General features: G+C 38.2%; 1 protein-coding gene across 1 annotated transcript in view; it reads left to right on the forward strand.

Annotated features, from left to right (window-relative positions):
- The first annotated feature begins 1,352 nt into the window (after positions 1 to 1,352).
- Positions 1,353 to 17,079, forward strand: part of aldh1l1 (aldehyde dehydrogenase 1 family, member L1) — a 53,249-nt gene continuing 37,522 nt past the window's right edge. Inside the window, exons 1-7 of the mRNA XM_084726696.1 lie at positions 1,353 to 1,482; positions 4,100 to 4,245; positions 8,510 to 8,744; positions 8,826 to 8,991; positions 11,338 to 11,439; positions 11,843 to 11,932; positions 13,964 to 14,101. Of these exons, the coding sequence (XP_084582822.1) occupies positions 4,119 to 4,245; positions 8,510 to 8,744; positions 8,826 to 8,991; positions 11,338 to 11,439; positions 11,843 to 11,932; positions 13,964 to 14,101 (858 nt within the window). The 5' untranslated portion in view covers positions 1,353 to 1,482; positions 4,100 to 4,118. The remainder of the gene's footprint in view (positions 1,483 to 4,099; positions 4,246 to 8,509; positions 8,745 to 8,825; positions 8,992 to 11,337; positions 11,440 to 11,842; positions 11,933 to 13,963; positions 14,102 to 17,079) is intronic.

Here is a 17,079-nt window from a genome sequence, read left to right on the forward strand (position 1 = left end):
TCAGAGCGTGTAATTTCAGAGCGGTGTTGTGTTGTTTTCAGGATAACAGGCTGAAATGGATAATTTTTGCAGAGATTATGACACATGGAAAAAAAATTACACAAGTGGTGGTTTCTTCAGCGCCCACATTCTTTTTTATACCTCCAAGTATTTTGCAACTATGAAGCAACTGAAAGGTATTTATTTACTCCAGTCTTTATTTGGCTTAAAGCGCACTTAAAGGGATAATTCACATTATTTGAAGTGCGGCGGTACTTCTCCATAGTCAGTGTATTACCTACAGTAGATGGTCGACATGCTGCCAGTTTGGAGAAGCAGCAGGAGTACTGTTGTAGGAAGATAAGCTATGTGCTGCTGTGGACAGAGTCAGCAGCAAAATGTACTTTTTACACCTAAAACAAATCTATATTAGTTCAACTGTATGCTATATATGGTATATTTTTACAGTTTTACCTTCCTGTCTGACAGCCTTTTCTGATGGGAAACCGCTGTTATATAAGCCAAATATCACTCTCACCAAAGCAACCAGACTCCAGTGGCAAAAACATCATCATCACAGATGTTACCAGTGATACTAATGAAGGTTCTGTTCCATTCAAGTCAAACAGAATCAGGGTGCTGCTTTTATGCATTTTGGCTCCCTGGAAAGGCTCCACTACGCTAAATGGAATGGGACCTAAATTTATTTCATTTATGAAACCTGTGTTTAGCTTCTATTTCATGTCAATATGACTGCCTCAACAAAAGTCCATTCATTTGGAAATCAACAACCACTTACTTTTAGTCTTTTTCTTCACTTGTATTTGTTTTCCTCACATTTTTTCACATTTTAAATAATGTAAAGGTGCATTTCTTGTTTTATTCAAATTTAATATAAATTATTGTAGACAAGGAATTATTCTTGTAATGCCACAGCAAAATCTCCATAATATTCATAATATTCCCATGGTCTTTGAGCATTAAATTTCCCTTTGGGAACTGTATGTATAATTAAATCAAAAGCAGTGGAAATTATTTTAGCCTGTACTGTTTTACGGACATTCATTATCCAAAATTTATGGATACATCATCGAAAAATTCAAGATCCTTTGACAAATACTCATTTCTCCCAGTTGGGATACTTTTTAGTCTTGGAAAAAAAGGAAAATATAAAATAAAATAAAGTATAATGTTAATTAAAATAACCTTAAGAGGGATTTAATAGCTATATAACTCAGATATAGTACATCAGGTGACAGTAATGAATTATCTCAGTTGACAGTAGCTTCCGTGTGGTTGGGTTCATTCAGAGACTCTGGCAGCTGATAGGCTGCCCCCTGCAGCCTCATGGCCCGTCCTGTCCAATCACGATGCTTTATTTGCGTGTTATGTAATTGGGCGGCCTGCTGCGTGTGTGAGCAGGGGGGAGGAAATTAAAAGCAACGGTCTCCGACAGATCCTCTCTTTCCAGACAGGCAGAGGAGAGCAGGTCTGCTGCAGGGGGTAAGACACACACACTTTACTGTCTTCATCGTGTCTCTGAACTCTCTGCACGGTGCATGAAACTTACAGGCGAGCATGCAGGCTGCTGATTGGTCTCCCGCCACACAGGCACTGATTGTTTGCATTTGCAGAAGAGACAGTTGGTGTTTGTAGTAGTTATTGAGGAGACACGTGATCACGTGACTTGACAGAAGCCGTGAGGACAATAGAGGATTATTGTTGTGAAAGTTAGTTTCTGCTTAAACTTTGTGTCTTGAAACTTGTCTGTCTCAACATTGTCCCCTCAGCGGGCTGTCAGCCCCCCCCTCACCTCCCCTGTGCCTCTGATTGGTTAACACCAGAGGCACGAGCTCCACTGAGGGATTTGATTGGCTGGCAGGACATTAGGCCGCGCCCCCTGTCTGTTCAGGGTCAATAAACTGTCAAACTGAGAGTCATTATTGCTGAGCACTTTTGGATTTAGTTGGACAAATGCTGCTCTGACCTGCTCTGTGGTAGAGATCATAGTGTTTTTATGCTGAGTATGTCTGTATTAAGTTATATATTAAACATGTATAATGACAAACATACTGTTTCTAATATTTAGTGAGGAATATATTCCAAAAATATCCAGATTTATTCACAATAACACTACACAGGACATGTAAATACATTATTGTATGTGCTTTTGATAAAGCATCTGCAACTAGTGTCAACTATTAAATTAATCGTTAATTATTTTGATAATTAGTGAATCATTTTTCAATAAATAATGTCAACATTTTCAGATTTCAGCTTGTTAAATGTGAATATTTTCTGGATTCTTGACTCCTCACTGACGGTAAACTGAATAACTTTGGACTGAGGACAAAACAAGATATTTAAGGACATCGTTTTGGGCTTTGAGAAACACTGATCAACACTTTTTACCATTTTCTGACATTTTTTGGGCTTAACAACTAATCAATTGACTGAGAAAATCAACAAACTTGTGTCTTGAAACCTATTTTTCAGCATATAAGATTGTGACAGGATTAATCAATCAATAATTGATTTGAGTCATTTTTTAAGAAAAAATATCCAGATTCTCTGATTTCAGCTTCTTAAATGTGAACATTTTCTGGTTTATTTACTCCTGCATGACAGTAAACTGAATATTTTTGGATTTTGACAAAATAAGATGCTTTAGGATGTCATCTGAGGCTTGGAGCAACATTTTTCACCATTTCATGACATTTTATGGACCAAACAACTAATCAATCAATAGAGAAAATGATCACCAGTTTTGCTGATAATGAAAATAATCATTAGGTGCACACCTATTTGAAATTGTTTCATGCTAAAGTCATAGCATGGTGAAAGTACCACAGAGTTTGGTCTTTGGACCCCCTCACACACAGACAAGACCCTGACATGTTTGCATAAAGTGTGACCTCTCAGTCTTTTCAAAATGACCTTGAACTGACACACACAGCTTTATCATGAAATGTCTGCACACAGACAAGAAGCTCGGGTGTGTTGTTGTCTCTGAGCTGTGCTGAGTTCTTCTGAAGTCAGTGTGTTGCCTGAATGAACGTCACAGTCTCCCGGACCCTTAAAGGGACAGTTCAGATTATTTGAAATGGGATCATATGAGGCACTTATCCATAGTCAGTGTATTACCTACAGTAGATGGAGGTTGACATGGCAGTTTGGAGAAGCAGCAGGAGTACCAGTGCAGGAAGCTGAGCAATGTTCTGCTGTGAACAGGGTCAGCAGCAAAACCAAGTGTACATTATATTTAGAATATTTTCACTGCTTTACATTGCTGTCAGATAGACTTTTCTGACAAGAAACTGCTGTTATTTAAGCCAAGTATCGCTCTGTCCAAAGCAGCCAGACTCCATTGGCAAAAACAGTCATTTTACCTCACAGAACGCAGGAGTTTCTTGTCTATCACTGTCAGTTCACTTGCATTTTTATGTGACTTTACTGAATCCAAACTAACCTTCTGAAACACCAAAGTCACACAATAGCACAAACTACAAACCAATTGAGGCATTGATAGCTGAGCAACTCCTGTGTTCTGTGGGGTAAAATGATGATGATGATGTTTTTGCCACTGGAGTCTGGTTGCTTTGGTGAGAGTGATATTTGGCTTATATAACAGCGGTTTCCCATCAGAAAAGGCTGTCAGACAGCAAGGTAAAACTGTAAAAATATACCATATATAGCATACAGTTGAACTAATATTGATTTTTTTTAGGTGTAAAAAGTACATTTTGCTGCTGACTCTGTCCACAGCAGCATAGCTTATCTTCCTACACCAGTACTCCTGCTGCTTCTCCAAACTGGCAGCGTGTCGACCATCTACTGTAGGTAATACACTGACTATGGAGAAGTACCTCCTCACTTCAAATAATGTGAATTATCCCTTTAAATGCGCTTTAAGCCAAATAAAGACTGGAGTAAATAAATACCTTTCAGTTGCTTCATAGTTGCAAAATACTTGGAGGTATAAAAAAGAATGTGGGCGCTGAAGAAACCACCACTTGTGTAATTTTTTTTTCTATGTGTCATAATCTCTGCGTTTTGAATTCTTGTACTTATTACAGCCATATTTTCTGCGCTTGTATGACGTGTGTTTCTGCCTCTCCAGAACACAGTGAGGTGTGAGGATGAAGATCGCAGTGATTGGTCAGAGTCTGTTCGGACAGGAGGTGTACAAGGAGCTGAGGAAGGACGGCCACACCATCGTTGGAGTCTTCACCATCCCTGACAAGGATGGCAAGGCCGACCCACTGGGTGAGAACTGCACTGGGACATCCAGACTTTGGCTTTTCCATAAGCACATATGTGTAGACCCAGTTAGAGTGAAATATTAAAGGGACAGTTGACAGTTGTAGAGAAGGCAGATATCTCTCCAGCTGATATCTCCAAAACTCTGCAACTCACACCAAAACAGTATAGAGGGATAAACAGCACTGCAGGCCAGAAGAAAAATATGTATTTTTGATTTTGGGATGAACTGTCCATAATCAAATGCAAATGCTGTCTTTTCTCTGTCAAAAAATCCTTATTGAGTGTGAATTTCCAAGCAAGTACGTTTGCTATAAAAAAAGACTCAGGATGATGCCAAATGAAATTTGGACCCCTTACAACACTGGTTTTTATCACTTTTGTCATCTAAAAAAAAAAATCAATGTAGCTCTCCTATCAAAGTTGCACAGTCATGACTGCTGGCGTCCAAGTTCAGTGTGTCTGCAGCTGTTTACTATCTTTATATGTGACAGTATCAGGTCATATTCTTTATATCAGGACAATGACCAGCAGTAAAACATCCCCTTCTTTAGTGGGTTTAAAGCATTGTAAGGAAGGAGGGATGAAACAATAACTGCTGTCATGATAAACTGTGATTCCCCGTAATTATATAACTCTTTCACATTTTAATTATCTAAATGACCATGTTTGATTACCATGCTTTAAAAAACTCAAAGTAAATATTGTCCAACAGCAACAAAATTACAGTCTGTGTAAAGGAAAAAGGGAAAGGTTAAACTGTTGTTCACCATGGCTCAGTGACGTGCTGGGGCTGATGCTGTCCCCCAATACTATATAAACCCCACAAACCAACACACACACACACACACAACAACACTGCCTCCCCCTCACCTCACCCTCCATAACAGTCAGTGACAAACGTACCTTCAGTGACTCTCTCAGTCCAAATCAGCTCAGCAGTTCACTTCAGCTCACTTCAGTTCCAACAACCTGACACAGAAGAAAAAAAAATACACACCATCCTGTCACCGTCCTCTGGCTCTGGTGGCTCAGACATGTCTGGACATGTCCAATAAAACTGCTGAACAGAGTGTCCATGTTTCAGGTTAGTTTCATGTCGTAGTGGTGTTTGACACTGAGACAGTGGAGTGGACACACCCCCAGTGTTTCAGAGCACTGCTCAAAGTAACTGCTCATTTTTCATAATTTTAGACCTAATTTTATACACTTAGTGATTTTTTAATCATTCAAATTTGGCTGGATGTCATTTCATATTGTTGGTGAAATTATTTCAGTGTGTGTATCAGTGCTTTTTAAACATTTTTGTTTCATTTGAACAAAACCACAATAATGAAATTTTCATAATTTTTAATCTCTGTAGGGAAACAAAAGGAAGGACTACTTGGCTCAACAGTAAGAGTTGCCTGCTTGCCCAGGGCAAGTAAAATGCCATGTTGGGCAAGTAAATCCAAAAATAAAATGATAAAAAAAAGAATTAAACTATGTTATTACCATAATTTTCCATGCAAAGTGGCAGAAAATGCCAGTTTTAGCCTCTCAAAGATGGACACTTCCTGCTTTTTTCTATTTATTCAGTTTATCATATAAAACTGAATATCTTTGGATTTTGGACTGACAAAACAACATACTGGACTTGAAACTTTGATGGATATTTTTCACTATTTTCTGACACTATTATAGACTTTGCAGACCAAGATTAAACATGGCAGTTAACTTTAGTCTTTGTTGTTATTGGATAGCCGCTAATAAATAAACCAATTTGTACAGGGGCAAGTAAAAATTGACTTTGGGCAAGTAGATTTCAAATCCAAGAAATTAGTGTTGCTTTGATTGGCTGTGAGTGAAAGAACTACAAGTTCCAGCATTCTCTTTGATGCTTATTTAAACTTCTAAATGATGAGCTATGACTGGTCAGCATGGACTGATTTGGTTTCTGATGAAGGGAGAGACAGTTGAGAGTGAAAACAGCATTAGGCTAACTGATAAACTGTCTTACATTCTCAACACATGATGAGCTCTCATCTGGCCTCAGGTCAGTGGTTTCCAGACTTTGTCTGTCATGCTCCCCTCTGGAAGATGAAAATATTTTAAAATCTGACTGACAGGCTCTGTAGATGCAGAGCGTGAAATGCTTTTGATCTAAAAATGAAAAGCCAACTTTTTGAAATTATACATCTCACAAGTGATACAGCATTCAGGCTGCTATGTGATATTATTTCTCTTTTATTTCTCTCTCTTTCTCTCTTCAATTCCATTAGGATACCCACATTCTGAGTCTTACTGAGGCTGTAGTGTGCTCCGAAGTTAAGCTAAAAAGGGGGTTAACCTCGAGATATCTGAGTGAAAATGGGTTTTATGAGCCAAAGAGTCTCCCCCTCGCAGACACACCCACTTTATGTTAATCCTATGCAGTCCTGGACAAAAAGCATGCAGTTATAATGTATTATATAAGTTGAATATTCCTGCATTCCTGCATAAACAGCATCATGTCATAAATTGTGAGACTCTCGTAATGAGCCCAGTTGTTTTCATGTGTGATGATGATGTGTGAGAACATTCTTTTGAAACTTGATCTCACTGCATAAAATGACCTCAAGTGACCTTTAGGATAATCAGCCAGTTTTGAACAACTCCCACAACAGAAGTGCTCGCCCTTCAGTCGCCAAAGAAACAGAGTTCTTACAGAATGTCAAAGGTTTGTGAACAGTGTAGTATTTTGGAGGTATTTTTGACCATTTTTGTCAGGTCCCTTGTGGTCAAAATTTGTTAACTTTGGCACTTAATTTGTCTAATAAATTGTATCAACCCAGAAATTGCCACAACAGTGTATGAGACCTGACAGAGCACGCTGGCCATCATAGACTTCATAATGGAAGTATATGATAAACTTTCAAAATGTGAATAGGTACCTAAATAAAACAAAATGTTTATTACAGATTTATGACCAGAAAATAGATAAATAATGATACTGAAAACTCATGGTATGGTGATAAGTTGATGATAAGATATCTAGCACATAATTTAAAAACAAAGAAACTGAGGGCTGTTATGAAATAATAAATCTGATGTACTTGCATTTTTCTATCATGTAAAATTCCTTTTTCCTTTTTATTTTTTACGTGCTACTGCTCTCCTTTTTAATAAAATAAAAGTAGCCTGAATTCTCTTTTGCAATAAATGCTTGAACTGCAAAATGAAAACAATGCAGCAGTCAGTAGTGGATCTTTTCTAAAACAAATAAAAGATGCAATGTTACATTTCTAGTAGAAAAACTTGACTCACAGTGCTGAGATGCATCTCAAATCAATCTGTAAGTTTCCATCTTTCAGATCATGTACATCACTTCTATGTGACATACTATTGACATGTTATGTCCCCTTAAAGACCCCGTCCCACTAAAAAAGACAAAACTGAGTTTATGGAGGGGAGGGGAGGAGTGGAAGGGACTGAAACAACAGACTGAAACATTTTTCTCTTGTACAAACGTGCAACAAAACACACACTGCTCTCATGCTGATTTCTCTTGAGGAATATATTCTGTATACAGTCATAAATACTTTGATTTGATTCAATTTGATATTGATTCAGTCTGGGATATTTCAGTAATAATACCAATTTTGCTTGAATATGAAAGAGATTCTCAGAAAACTAATATTGTACAAAGACCCCTCTAACCGGATTTTAATTTTATACATCTAGTTGTTGTGGGGCTTTGGGCTGTTGGTCAGTCAAAATAGCAATAAGTTATGGACATTTTTTATTTCTCTGACAATAACTTGAATAGTCAAACAAATGGAAAGACGAATGGATTATAACAAAAACCAAACTAGAGACGTTCTGATACCATTTTCCCTTTCTGATATGATTCCAATACCTTCGACCAATACAATCTGATAATGGTGCGTTATTGTACGTTACAGCTGCAATGATTAATTAATTATTCAATTATTAATCAATTATTCAGTTAATTGCAAACTATTTTGATAATTGATTAATTGGTTAGTGCAGTTTTTTTTAAGAATAAAGTCTCTTCTCTTCTTTCTTCTTCTCCTTTACGACAGCAAACTTATTTTCCTCTGGTTTTTAGTTAAAACAAGACATTTGAAGACATTATCCTTTGCACATTTTTCACCATTTTCTGACATTTGAAGACCAAACAACTATTGATTTACATATCGGATCGACGCATAGGTTTGTGTAGTCGACAGTACCCACACCATGTTTATATGACACAGTTTATGAGTGCGATCATTGTTTTTCCCCACAGCAACGGAGGCGGAGAAGGATGGCGTTCCCGTCTTCAAGTTCCCCCGCTGGCGTTTGAAGGGCCAGGCCATCCCAGAGGTGGTGGCTCAGTACAAGGCCACCGGCGCCGAGCTCAACGTCCTGCCCTTCTGCTCCCAGTTCATCCCCATGGAGGTCATCGACCTCCCCAAACACGGTTCCATCATCTACCACCCCTCCCTGCTGCCTCGCCACAGGGGAGCCTCCGCCATCAACTGGTAAGTGACACACGTGTTCATTAGGTTGAAGTAACCACGGCGACAAGTCCAGCCTTTTAACCTGCTGTGTGTGACACACAGGACCCTGATCCACGGTGACAAAAAGGGAGGGTTCACAGTGTTCTGGGCTGATGACGGACTGGACACCGGACCAATCCTGCTGCAGAGGGAGTGTGATGTCGAACCCAACGACACCGTCAACACGATCTACAAGAGGTTCCTCTTCCCAGAGGGAGTCAAAGGCACGGTAAGTGTACTGATGGGGCAAACCTTCTGTTGATCAACTTTAAAGAAATTACACACCAACTTTTTAAAAATACCTCCAAAAGCAAAAGAGCTTCATTTCAACGTATTCAATGACAAATATCCCCCAAGTGATCTCCTCAGACGAAAACTTAACATCGATAACAAAAACCGTCTATTCTGTGATGAGGACACTTATTTTTCACTTGTCCATTCAGCAGTGTCTTTTGGGCTGACATGCATAACTGTCTGCAGATCAGAGTTCACTCTCTCCCTCATCACATTTGGAATCCTAAGACAGGATAAGAAATCAGAACTTTGATTAAACCTTCTAGTCATCCTGGGGAAATTTTTTACCCATAAATGCAGATGCATCAAAACACAACCTTGCTGGTGTTTTTTAAGAGAGAGGTAGTCACTGAAGCTTATTGAAGACAAAAGGAAAAAGTGACCCCTTATCTTTTGCTTTTGTTCTGTTTTGTTTCTTTTGCTGTATTTTATTTGATTTTATTGTTGTTTGTTTGTTTTTCTTCTTCATCTTTTTCTTTCTTGCTTTGTGAGTAATGCTTTATTTGCTGTGTCTGTTCTCCTTTCTTAGAAGGTTCACTTGTTTTTTTTTTTTCAGTGCCCTATATTGTTGAATATTTTGTTCTGTATAAATTAAAAAAAAAAAAAGTGTACTAAAAGGGCAAGCTATCATGGGTAGAGAAAACACAGGCTGTGCTGAGGTGGTATAGGCTGAGCTAGTTGCTAAAATAATGTGGAAAAGGTTTGGTATGCAGGAGGTAGGGTGTCATAACCACAAAATACACATTTACATGAATGGAAAAGCATTCCAAGCTCTCAGAGGAAAGGTGAGTGTGTCTCAGGTGCCACAGGTAAACTTTAACCCTCTGGTGGACTCAGAGAGGGTCGAGTGCCTCTGTGAATGAAAAAACACAGCAAAAATGCCCTCTTGGTTGCTCCTAAAGTAGATCAAATCTGCCCTCTAGGGTGCTCTTCCAGTGGACAAAACATGGAAAAGTTCCCTCTACAGAGACAAAACGTGGAAGAATTCTCTCAAGGCATACAGTTGGTGCCCTTTATATTTCCACCCCTACTTTAACCTGCTTTTGTTTTGCCTCAGAAGTTAAAGTGGGTCATATGTTTTACTGTATTTCTATATAAATGTTCAGTCTGTATAACAAGATGCACTACTTAAGATTACAATTTACATCTTTGTTTTGGGCCACAGGGGGCTGTACACATCACACACATTTGATGTTATTATGGCTTCACAGAGTTGATATAGCTAACATGTAAGCCAACTATTGCCAGTTTACACATCCTGCAGACACTGAGCAACATTAGTATTCATGTGGTGTGGTGTTACAAAAGTAACTCACAATATTCCCTCACTTTTTAGCTCTATTTTTGGTCTCCACCAGCTTTTGAGAATAATATCTGGCGCAGAGGCTTTGGACTGAAAAAACTGTTGAAAAAGTTGTGCACCATAAAATCAAAACAACGAGCTGAAATATGCTAAAATGCTACATGGAGCTAAGAAGAGTTAATTAATACAGTAACTTTGTTTGTTCATTGTTACAGATTGAACCCATTGTTCATACAAAAATATTGGTAACGCTGTCTTTGAGGGGGTGTGCATAAGACTGACATGACACCTGTCATGAACATGAAGGAGTCTTTATGAATAGTTTATGACAAGTGTCATTCAGTTATCTTTAATGCAAAGTTGACATTATTGTTGATTGTTTGACAACTTGACATAATCTGTATGTCACATTTAATGACATTTTAATGACTAGTTCAAATTGTACTACAAGGAAAATATTCATTACACAGTTATAACAGTCTCATGACAGCAAAAGGAAACAACAACCACATATGAAATTATGATGTAATGTTAAACTATAAAGCTAAGTAGATTACGTTTGATAATTAGGTCTGCTGTGGAATGTTTGACATGTTGAACCAGTGGCTGCCTGGAACAGTCGGAAGATTGTCCACAAATCTGAAACATTACAGCATGCTTTGCAAAATTAAAAAAACAGTTGCTGTATTAATTAAAAAGATGAACTAAGACCTTACAAAATATAAAGAGCACTTTCTCATTTCATTAACAGCAATTGTAGGTGAATCCAGGTACCAGCTATTAACATTTTCCTGCGAAAATTAAAAACATATCATGTTTAAAGTGTATTCTGTTATACATCTTAATGCTCGTCTGCCTTTACTTGCCTGTAGTCAGCTTACCTCAGCAGTTTCCCAACATAACAAACACTGTGGTGGCAAAGTCCACACGCACGCACGTTTTGTGTCAGTGACTTGGAGTGTGTTGTTGTGGTTCCAGGTGGAGGCGGTGAGGCTGATCGCAGAGGGGAGGGCCCCGAGGATCATCCAGCCACAGGAGGGAGCCACATATGAGTGCATTCAGAAGAAAGACAATTCTAAGGTACGACGACGTCCAGACACATCAGTGCTCTTTACCTCATTATCTATTTCTGTAGAAAAATAAGTAAACACACTCACTCTTGACAGCTGGGCCAAAGAAATATATGTGTGTGTGTGTGTGTGTTGTGTGTGTATTTATTTATATATATATTTTTAAAACAAAGATGATTATAATAGCACATTGTATACCTATGTTAGTTTTAGATTCTGACCACATTTTTAAATAGTTATTAATTCTTGTCTGGATGAGGGTGTTTTTTGGCGCAGAGCATGTTACGTAATTAAAAAAAAAACAAAGCAAACCAACAAATTTTACAAATCACAACTGAAGATATCTCAGTGCTGTACATAGTTGTATATTCCATCTGAATACTTGATAACCAGAGATTCCTCTGTGTCGGCAGATTGACTGGAACCAGTCTGCTGAGGCTATCCACAACTGGATCAGAGGCAACGACAAAGTGCCTGGTGCCTGGGCAGAAGTTGATGGACAGGTAAGAGACAGCAGACAATATCTCATCTGCATCCTTAGTTTATTTGTCCCACTGCTGGACTGTGTTTTTGTAGTGATCAGTTATAACGTAATTCATACTTTCTGCTGATATCCTATGATTAGAATGAATCTTAAACACATGAATAGTATTTTATTTTTCATAACTATGAATTTTGGACCAGAGGAATGACATAAGTGCAAAAAAAGCTAAATGTCCTTTATGAGCACAGATCATTTCTTGGGGCAGTCGTCCTCTGTTAGGGCTGCCCTCCTATGAAGTGATTTATTACCAATGCAAAACCCAAGAAATGCAGCAGTGACATTAGGTACCACCATTACAAATACAATTTATGTTCAGAGATTGTAGTTTTGATTCTTGTTTGATTTGATTTTTGTTCGCAGAACAGTTGTAAACTTTGTAGCTCTTGATGCTAATGTTATCCAGCAGCAGACTGCTGTTCACAGAGGGACAGTTAAAATCTCACCTCCTGTTCTGGTTGAAGAATAAACAACCTGTGTCGATGTGTCTCCTCAAACATTTTCTCATCCAGACTTGTTTAACTTCTGTGTCTGTTTGTCTCAAGGCAAAGTTTTACTGCAGCAAACTGTCGCACCGCGTCAGTCTCCAGTTGAAAGTGTGCAAGATTTGTGATCTCACAAGATTGCATTCCCCCTCTTCATAATCTTAATATAAAGCTATAATAAGGCCTGGTTGTAACCTGGAGGACTTTGGAGAAAATCTAAAATGGTATTTAATCAATATTTAATAGTCAGTGTTTTATTATGAACGTCCAATTAATTTTTTTAAAAGAAAAGTTGCAAAAATGTTTGTGAATGCTGTCAGTTACAGTTCTTAGAAAGACTGAAAATCGGAATTGGCCAAAATAGGAATCGGCAGTTCAGACCTTTAAAAAAATCTGAATCAGCCAAGAAAATTGAAATCTGTGCATCTCTATTTAAAGCATTTTTCAAAGGTCTGTAGATTACACACACCAGTTTTGAAGTCTATCTCATTTATTTTCTAAGAGGAGTTCCATAAAATACAATGCTTGGAAATGGCAGAATATTGTCATGTAGATGTGCTCAGGCCAGTTTGTAGCCGATTGAACAAAGTACATTCAAGTTGCAACAACTTCCTCTTTCATGGCAAAACATCGACACCACACTAAAACCACGCCATTCAACAAAAACTCAGTTGTTCATTAAATTTTTATTATGAAGGTCTCTAGATTCCTTACACCAATTTTGAACTTGATCTAATTTATTTTCTAAGAAGAGTTTGCTAAAATACAACATGTGGAAACTGGAAAAAATGCCCTAAAATTCGACAATAAATTCAAAATGCCCTTTTGGGTTTTGGGTATGACTTTGGTGAAGTGATACAGCAACTCTCTTTTCCATGGTGAAACATCAAAATTCAATGCTAAGGCCACACCGTTCAACAAAAACGTAATCTTTTAATAATTTTTCATTGCAAATGTCTCACACCAGTTTTGAAATTGATCTGATAAATTGGGTTTGTTAAAGTACAATACTTGGAAAATGCCAAAACTGACCACTTGATTCAAAATGGACTCAACTACCTGTTGGGTTGGGACTCCAAAAGACTTTTTGTACGTCACTGCAAGATACATGGGCCGACTGATTCTCGTGTCTGCAGGTCAAATGTGCTGCAGGGGCTGCTGTTTAGGGAGTGTGGTTGAGCTGTTTTGCCATGTCCATAGGTGAGACTCGTTTCAGACGTAAATTTTCACCACAACTGGTGCATTTGCCAAGTTTCATGAGTTTTCAAGCCCCCTAAAGAATGCAACTTATTTGGACAAAGAGAGGTAATCAAAGCAATTTCAATAGAAGCTCTGGCCCTAAATATTCCATGAAGGCAAGTTAACAGGAGCACTGCTGAGATTGCCAGCAGCAGTGAGTGATTTTTCAGCAAGAAAAAAAAATGACGTTAGCATCAGTATGTCCAATAACAGAAACAAATGTTGAGTTCTACTTTCAGTTGTGCTGTTTTGTGTCTCTCTTCCTGTAGAAAGTGACCTTCTACGGCTCCAGTCTGGTGGATAACGGCACCGCGGCTAATGGACAGCCTCTGGAGATCCCCGGAGCCAGCCAACCGGGCATCGTCACCAAGGCAGGCCTGGTGCTGTTTGGCAACGACGGCAAGACGGTAAGTCAACTCATGGAGTCGGGAACACACTAAAGTATTTCTTCACCAAAGTCCACCAGATTTTCAAAGCCAATAAATGATCATACGTATAAAAATGTAAAGCGTTAGTTAGTCTTTTGTTAGTCTAACTGCTAAAAGTGGGGAAATGGGCGTTGACTTTGCCTCTATTGGCTGTTCGGCCTTGAAATGAAAGCGTCTCTACACAGCTGATGGTTCTCTCTTCTGGAATTTAATTGGCCCAACAGATGGCAGATTTCTACCCTGTTGTGTGATGTATAGAACTGTATTTTTACAAACTTGAATACCAGCATAACAGAACACACATTTGTCAGTATGTAAGAATATCACCAAAGTAAGCACTAACTGCTGCTAACTGTAGCTGCCAGTAGCTAGTTGGCTCAGTTAGCCACACAGCCAGTGGTCCATTGCATTGGGAAAGAGTTGGCGTTTACACTGCTTGGACAGGAGCTTTGGGCTGCAGTGGGGAGGAGATTTTCAGGCCCAGGGTGGGGGAGACCCTGTGGGTGCTGGTGGGGAGCGGTGCCACAATGGGCACCGGAACTGGAGCCAGGAAAACAGGCAACAGAGCCTCTAGATCGACAAATGAGAAATACAGTGCTGAGCTGATTTGCAGGAGCTCCAACTGGATGTAGACTGAATATAAGCCTGCCACTGGGCACCTGTTTCAGCCAGCGTCCTCAATCTGCGTTTTCCTACGGGAAGCAACAAACTCTGAGCTAACAAACTACATGCTGAAAATGGCAGGTTAGCACCTGGTCTCTAGCAGGACAAAACCATACAAGCTAGCTGCTTTTACCTTTTCTTATGATGGGATTTTAATGCTATGGATTGCCTCTGCATGTTCCACTAAAACAAGTTCCCTCTGACTCTGTTTTGTTGGGTCATTGTCTCTGCTTCCTGGGCTTTGCACCGCCCAAGAAGATTGTGATTGGTTAAGAGGGATACACAACAGTGTTTTTTTACGTTCCCCTATAGCAGAATGATCATGTCTGGAGAGAAATTTTCATTGGAAAATCCATTTTAAAACAAAGATGGTTATAAGAGCACATTTTTATACCTGTGTTATCAGTGGGTATCGTTAGTTTTAGATTTTAAAGGCTTGTAACACATTTTTAAAATGTTTGAAGCTGTAAATTCTTGTCTGGGACAAGGCCGTTTTCTAGCACAGAGAAAGTTTAGAAATGTAAAAAAATAAAGCAAAACAAAACATTTAATAAATTATATATATTTCATGTATAAAAATCTTTTAAGAATACATTTTCACCAGAAAATTAGAATGACTGTTAGTATCAAGTTTTTTTTGTAGGACATGATTTGTCCCGATCCTCAACACTGGATGATGAACACTAGGAAAAACTTCTCATCAGTTGAAATGACGAGATGTGACTGTGAGAGAGAAGAGCGTCTTGTTCCCGTTAACCAAAACTGAGGCTGTTTCCAAAGTCCTGTTATTCAACGTTTCTTTTCTTTTACACACTAAAGGCTTCTTAAGACATGGAGTACATAATATCACTGCCTTCGTCTATGTGTTACTGACATTTTGGCGTCTTTCATGTTGATGTTCAGTTCGTCTTCAGTCAGACATGACAGGACATTTATGGAAAGAGCTGCATGCTTGTATAAAATGGACTAATGATCGGTTTAGATCTTAAGTGTGATTTCAGTAGAAAATCAAGTATAAGTCGTAATTTATAAAACCTTACTTTGTGATGACAATAATCTTATCTTTAACCAAAGTCTACTGGACTTAAATGATTTTCCTGCTGGTTACGTCGGTGTGCTGCAGCCTGTGGTGAACTTTGCATCAACTTCATGAACATTGTGATAAGAATTATCAGTTAAAGATGTGAGGAGTCAATAGTGACACAGTCCCAAGCTTTATGTTTGTCTTTGTTTGGCACCTCACTTTTTAGTCCACTGAATAATCTGTGCTCTCTGGCTTCGGTCTCCTCTACCATCGCCGTGATCTCATCCTCCAAAAAGTTTGCTTTTCTCTTTTGGTCCATGATCCAAAAAAAGTTTTTCCGACCTGTAATCTTTCATTACTCTAATAATTTACTTTCTTCTCTCGATAAACTTGAATCTTTACATTTTAGGAACCCAAATAAGTCTGTATTTCAAAAATTCCTCACTGATTTATAAGTACTTTGGTGTTTCAGAATTAAATGGTTGCAAGTGAATATATTCAATTATTATTGTGGATTCACTTTTACAAATTTACTCAACAAGTTTTGAAGTAGATCTACAAAATGTTTTGTGTCTTATAAGAAGAAAAGTAAATATGTCAACAAAAGATGATAGGAAATAGCTTATTTCAAAACTCAAGAGTTTGAGTTTGATACAGAAGTCAAAGATTTATTGGAGACAGTTGACGAGTTTTCTCAACATTTTTTTTTACAGTGTTTCTGATGAAACTCATCTGTACTTCATTATAAAAGTGGAAATCACTGATTTGATTGATAGCTGCTGTCAATAAGTTAAGTTGTGATTAGGGATGTAATGATACATTCAACTCACAATTCAATATGATTTCTGGTACTGGCTTCACGATACAACTGTAATTGTTTCTCAGACCAAAAACACAACATGTCTGAGGTAGGGTGTGGCTGCAAAACACAAACTATCCAATGAATGTATATTTTTAAAAATATTTATATTTGAATGTATAAAAACTACAACATATATTTTCTCTTATCTTTGACAAATTAAAGATTTATTTTTTATCTCTGAGAGTAAACTGCAAAACAACCCACATCAATATAACTTTATGAAAAAAATGAAATCTCTTCAAATAAACAAACTCAGTCCTGCATGTGTTCCTAGTTTGAAAATGTGCTTGTCAGTGTGGATTGTTCTTTGAACAGTTTCTTTGTTCAGACGGTGTTGACTTGAGCTTCTCTCTGTTTCCAGGTGACGTGCTGCATCATGTTGGTTGTGTTACTTGTGTAGGTCATCAC

This window comes from Lutjanus erythropterus, chromosome 2, assembly GCF_056507025.1.
Source record: "Lutjanus erythropterus isolate fLutEry1 chromosome 2, fLutEry1.hap2, whole genome shotgun sequence".
In the NCBI taxonomy this organism is placed as follows: Eukaryota; Metazoa; Chordata; class Actinopteri; order Lutjaniformes; family Lutjanidae; genus Lutjanus; species Lutjanus erythropterus.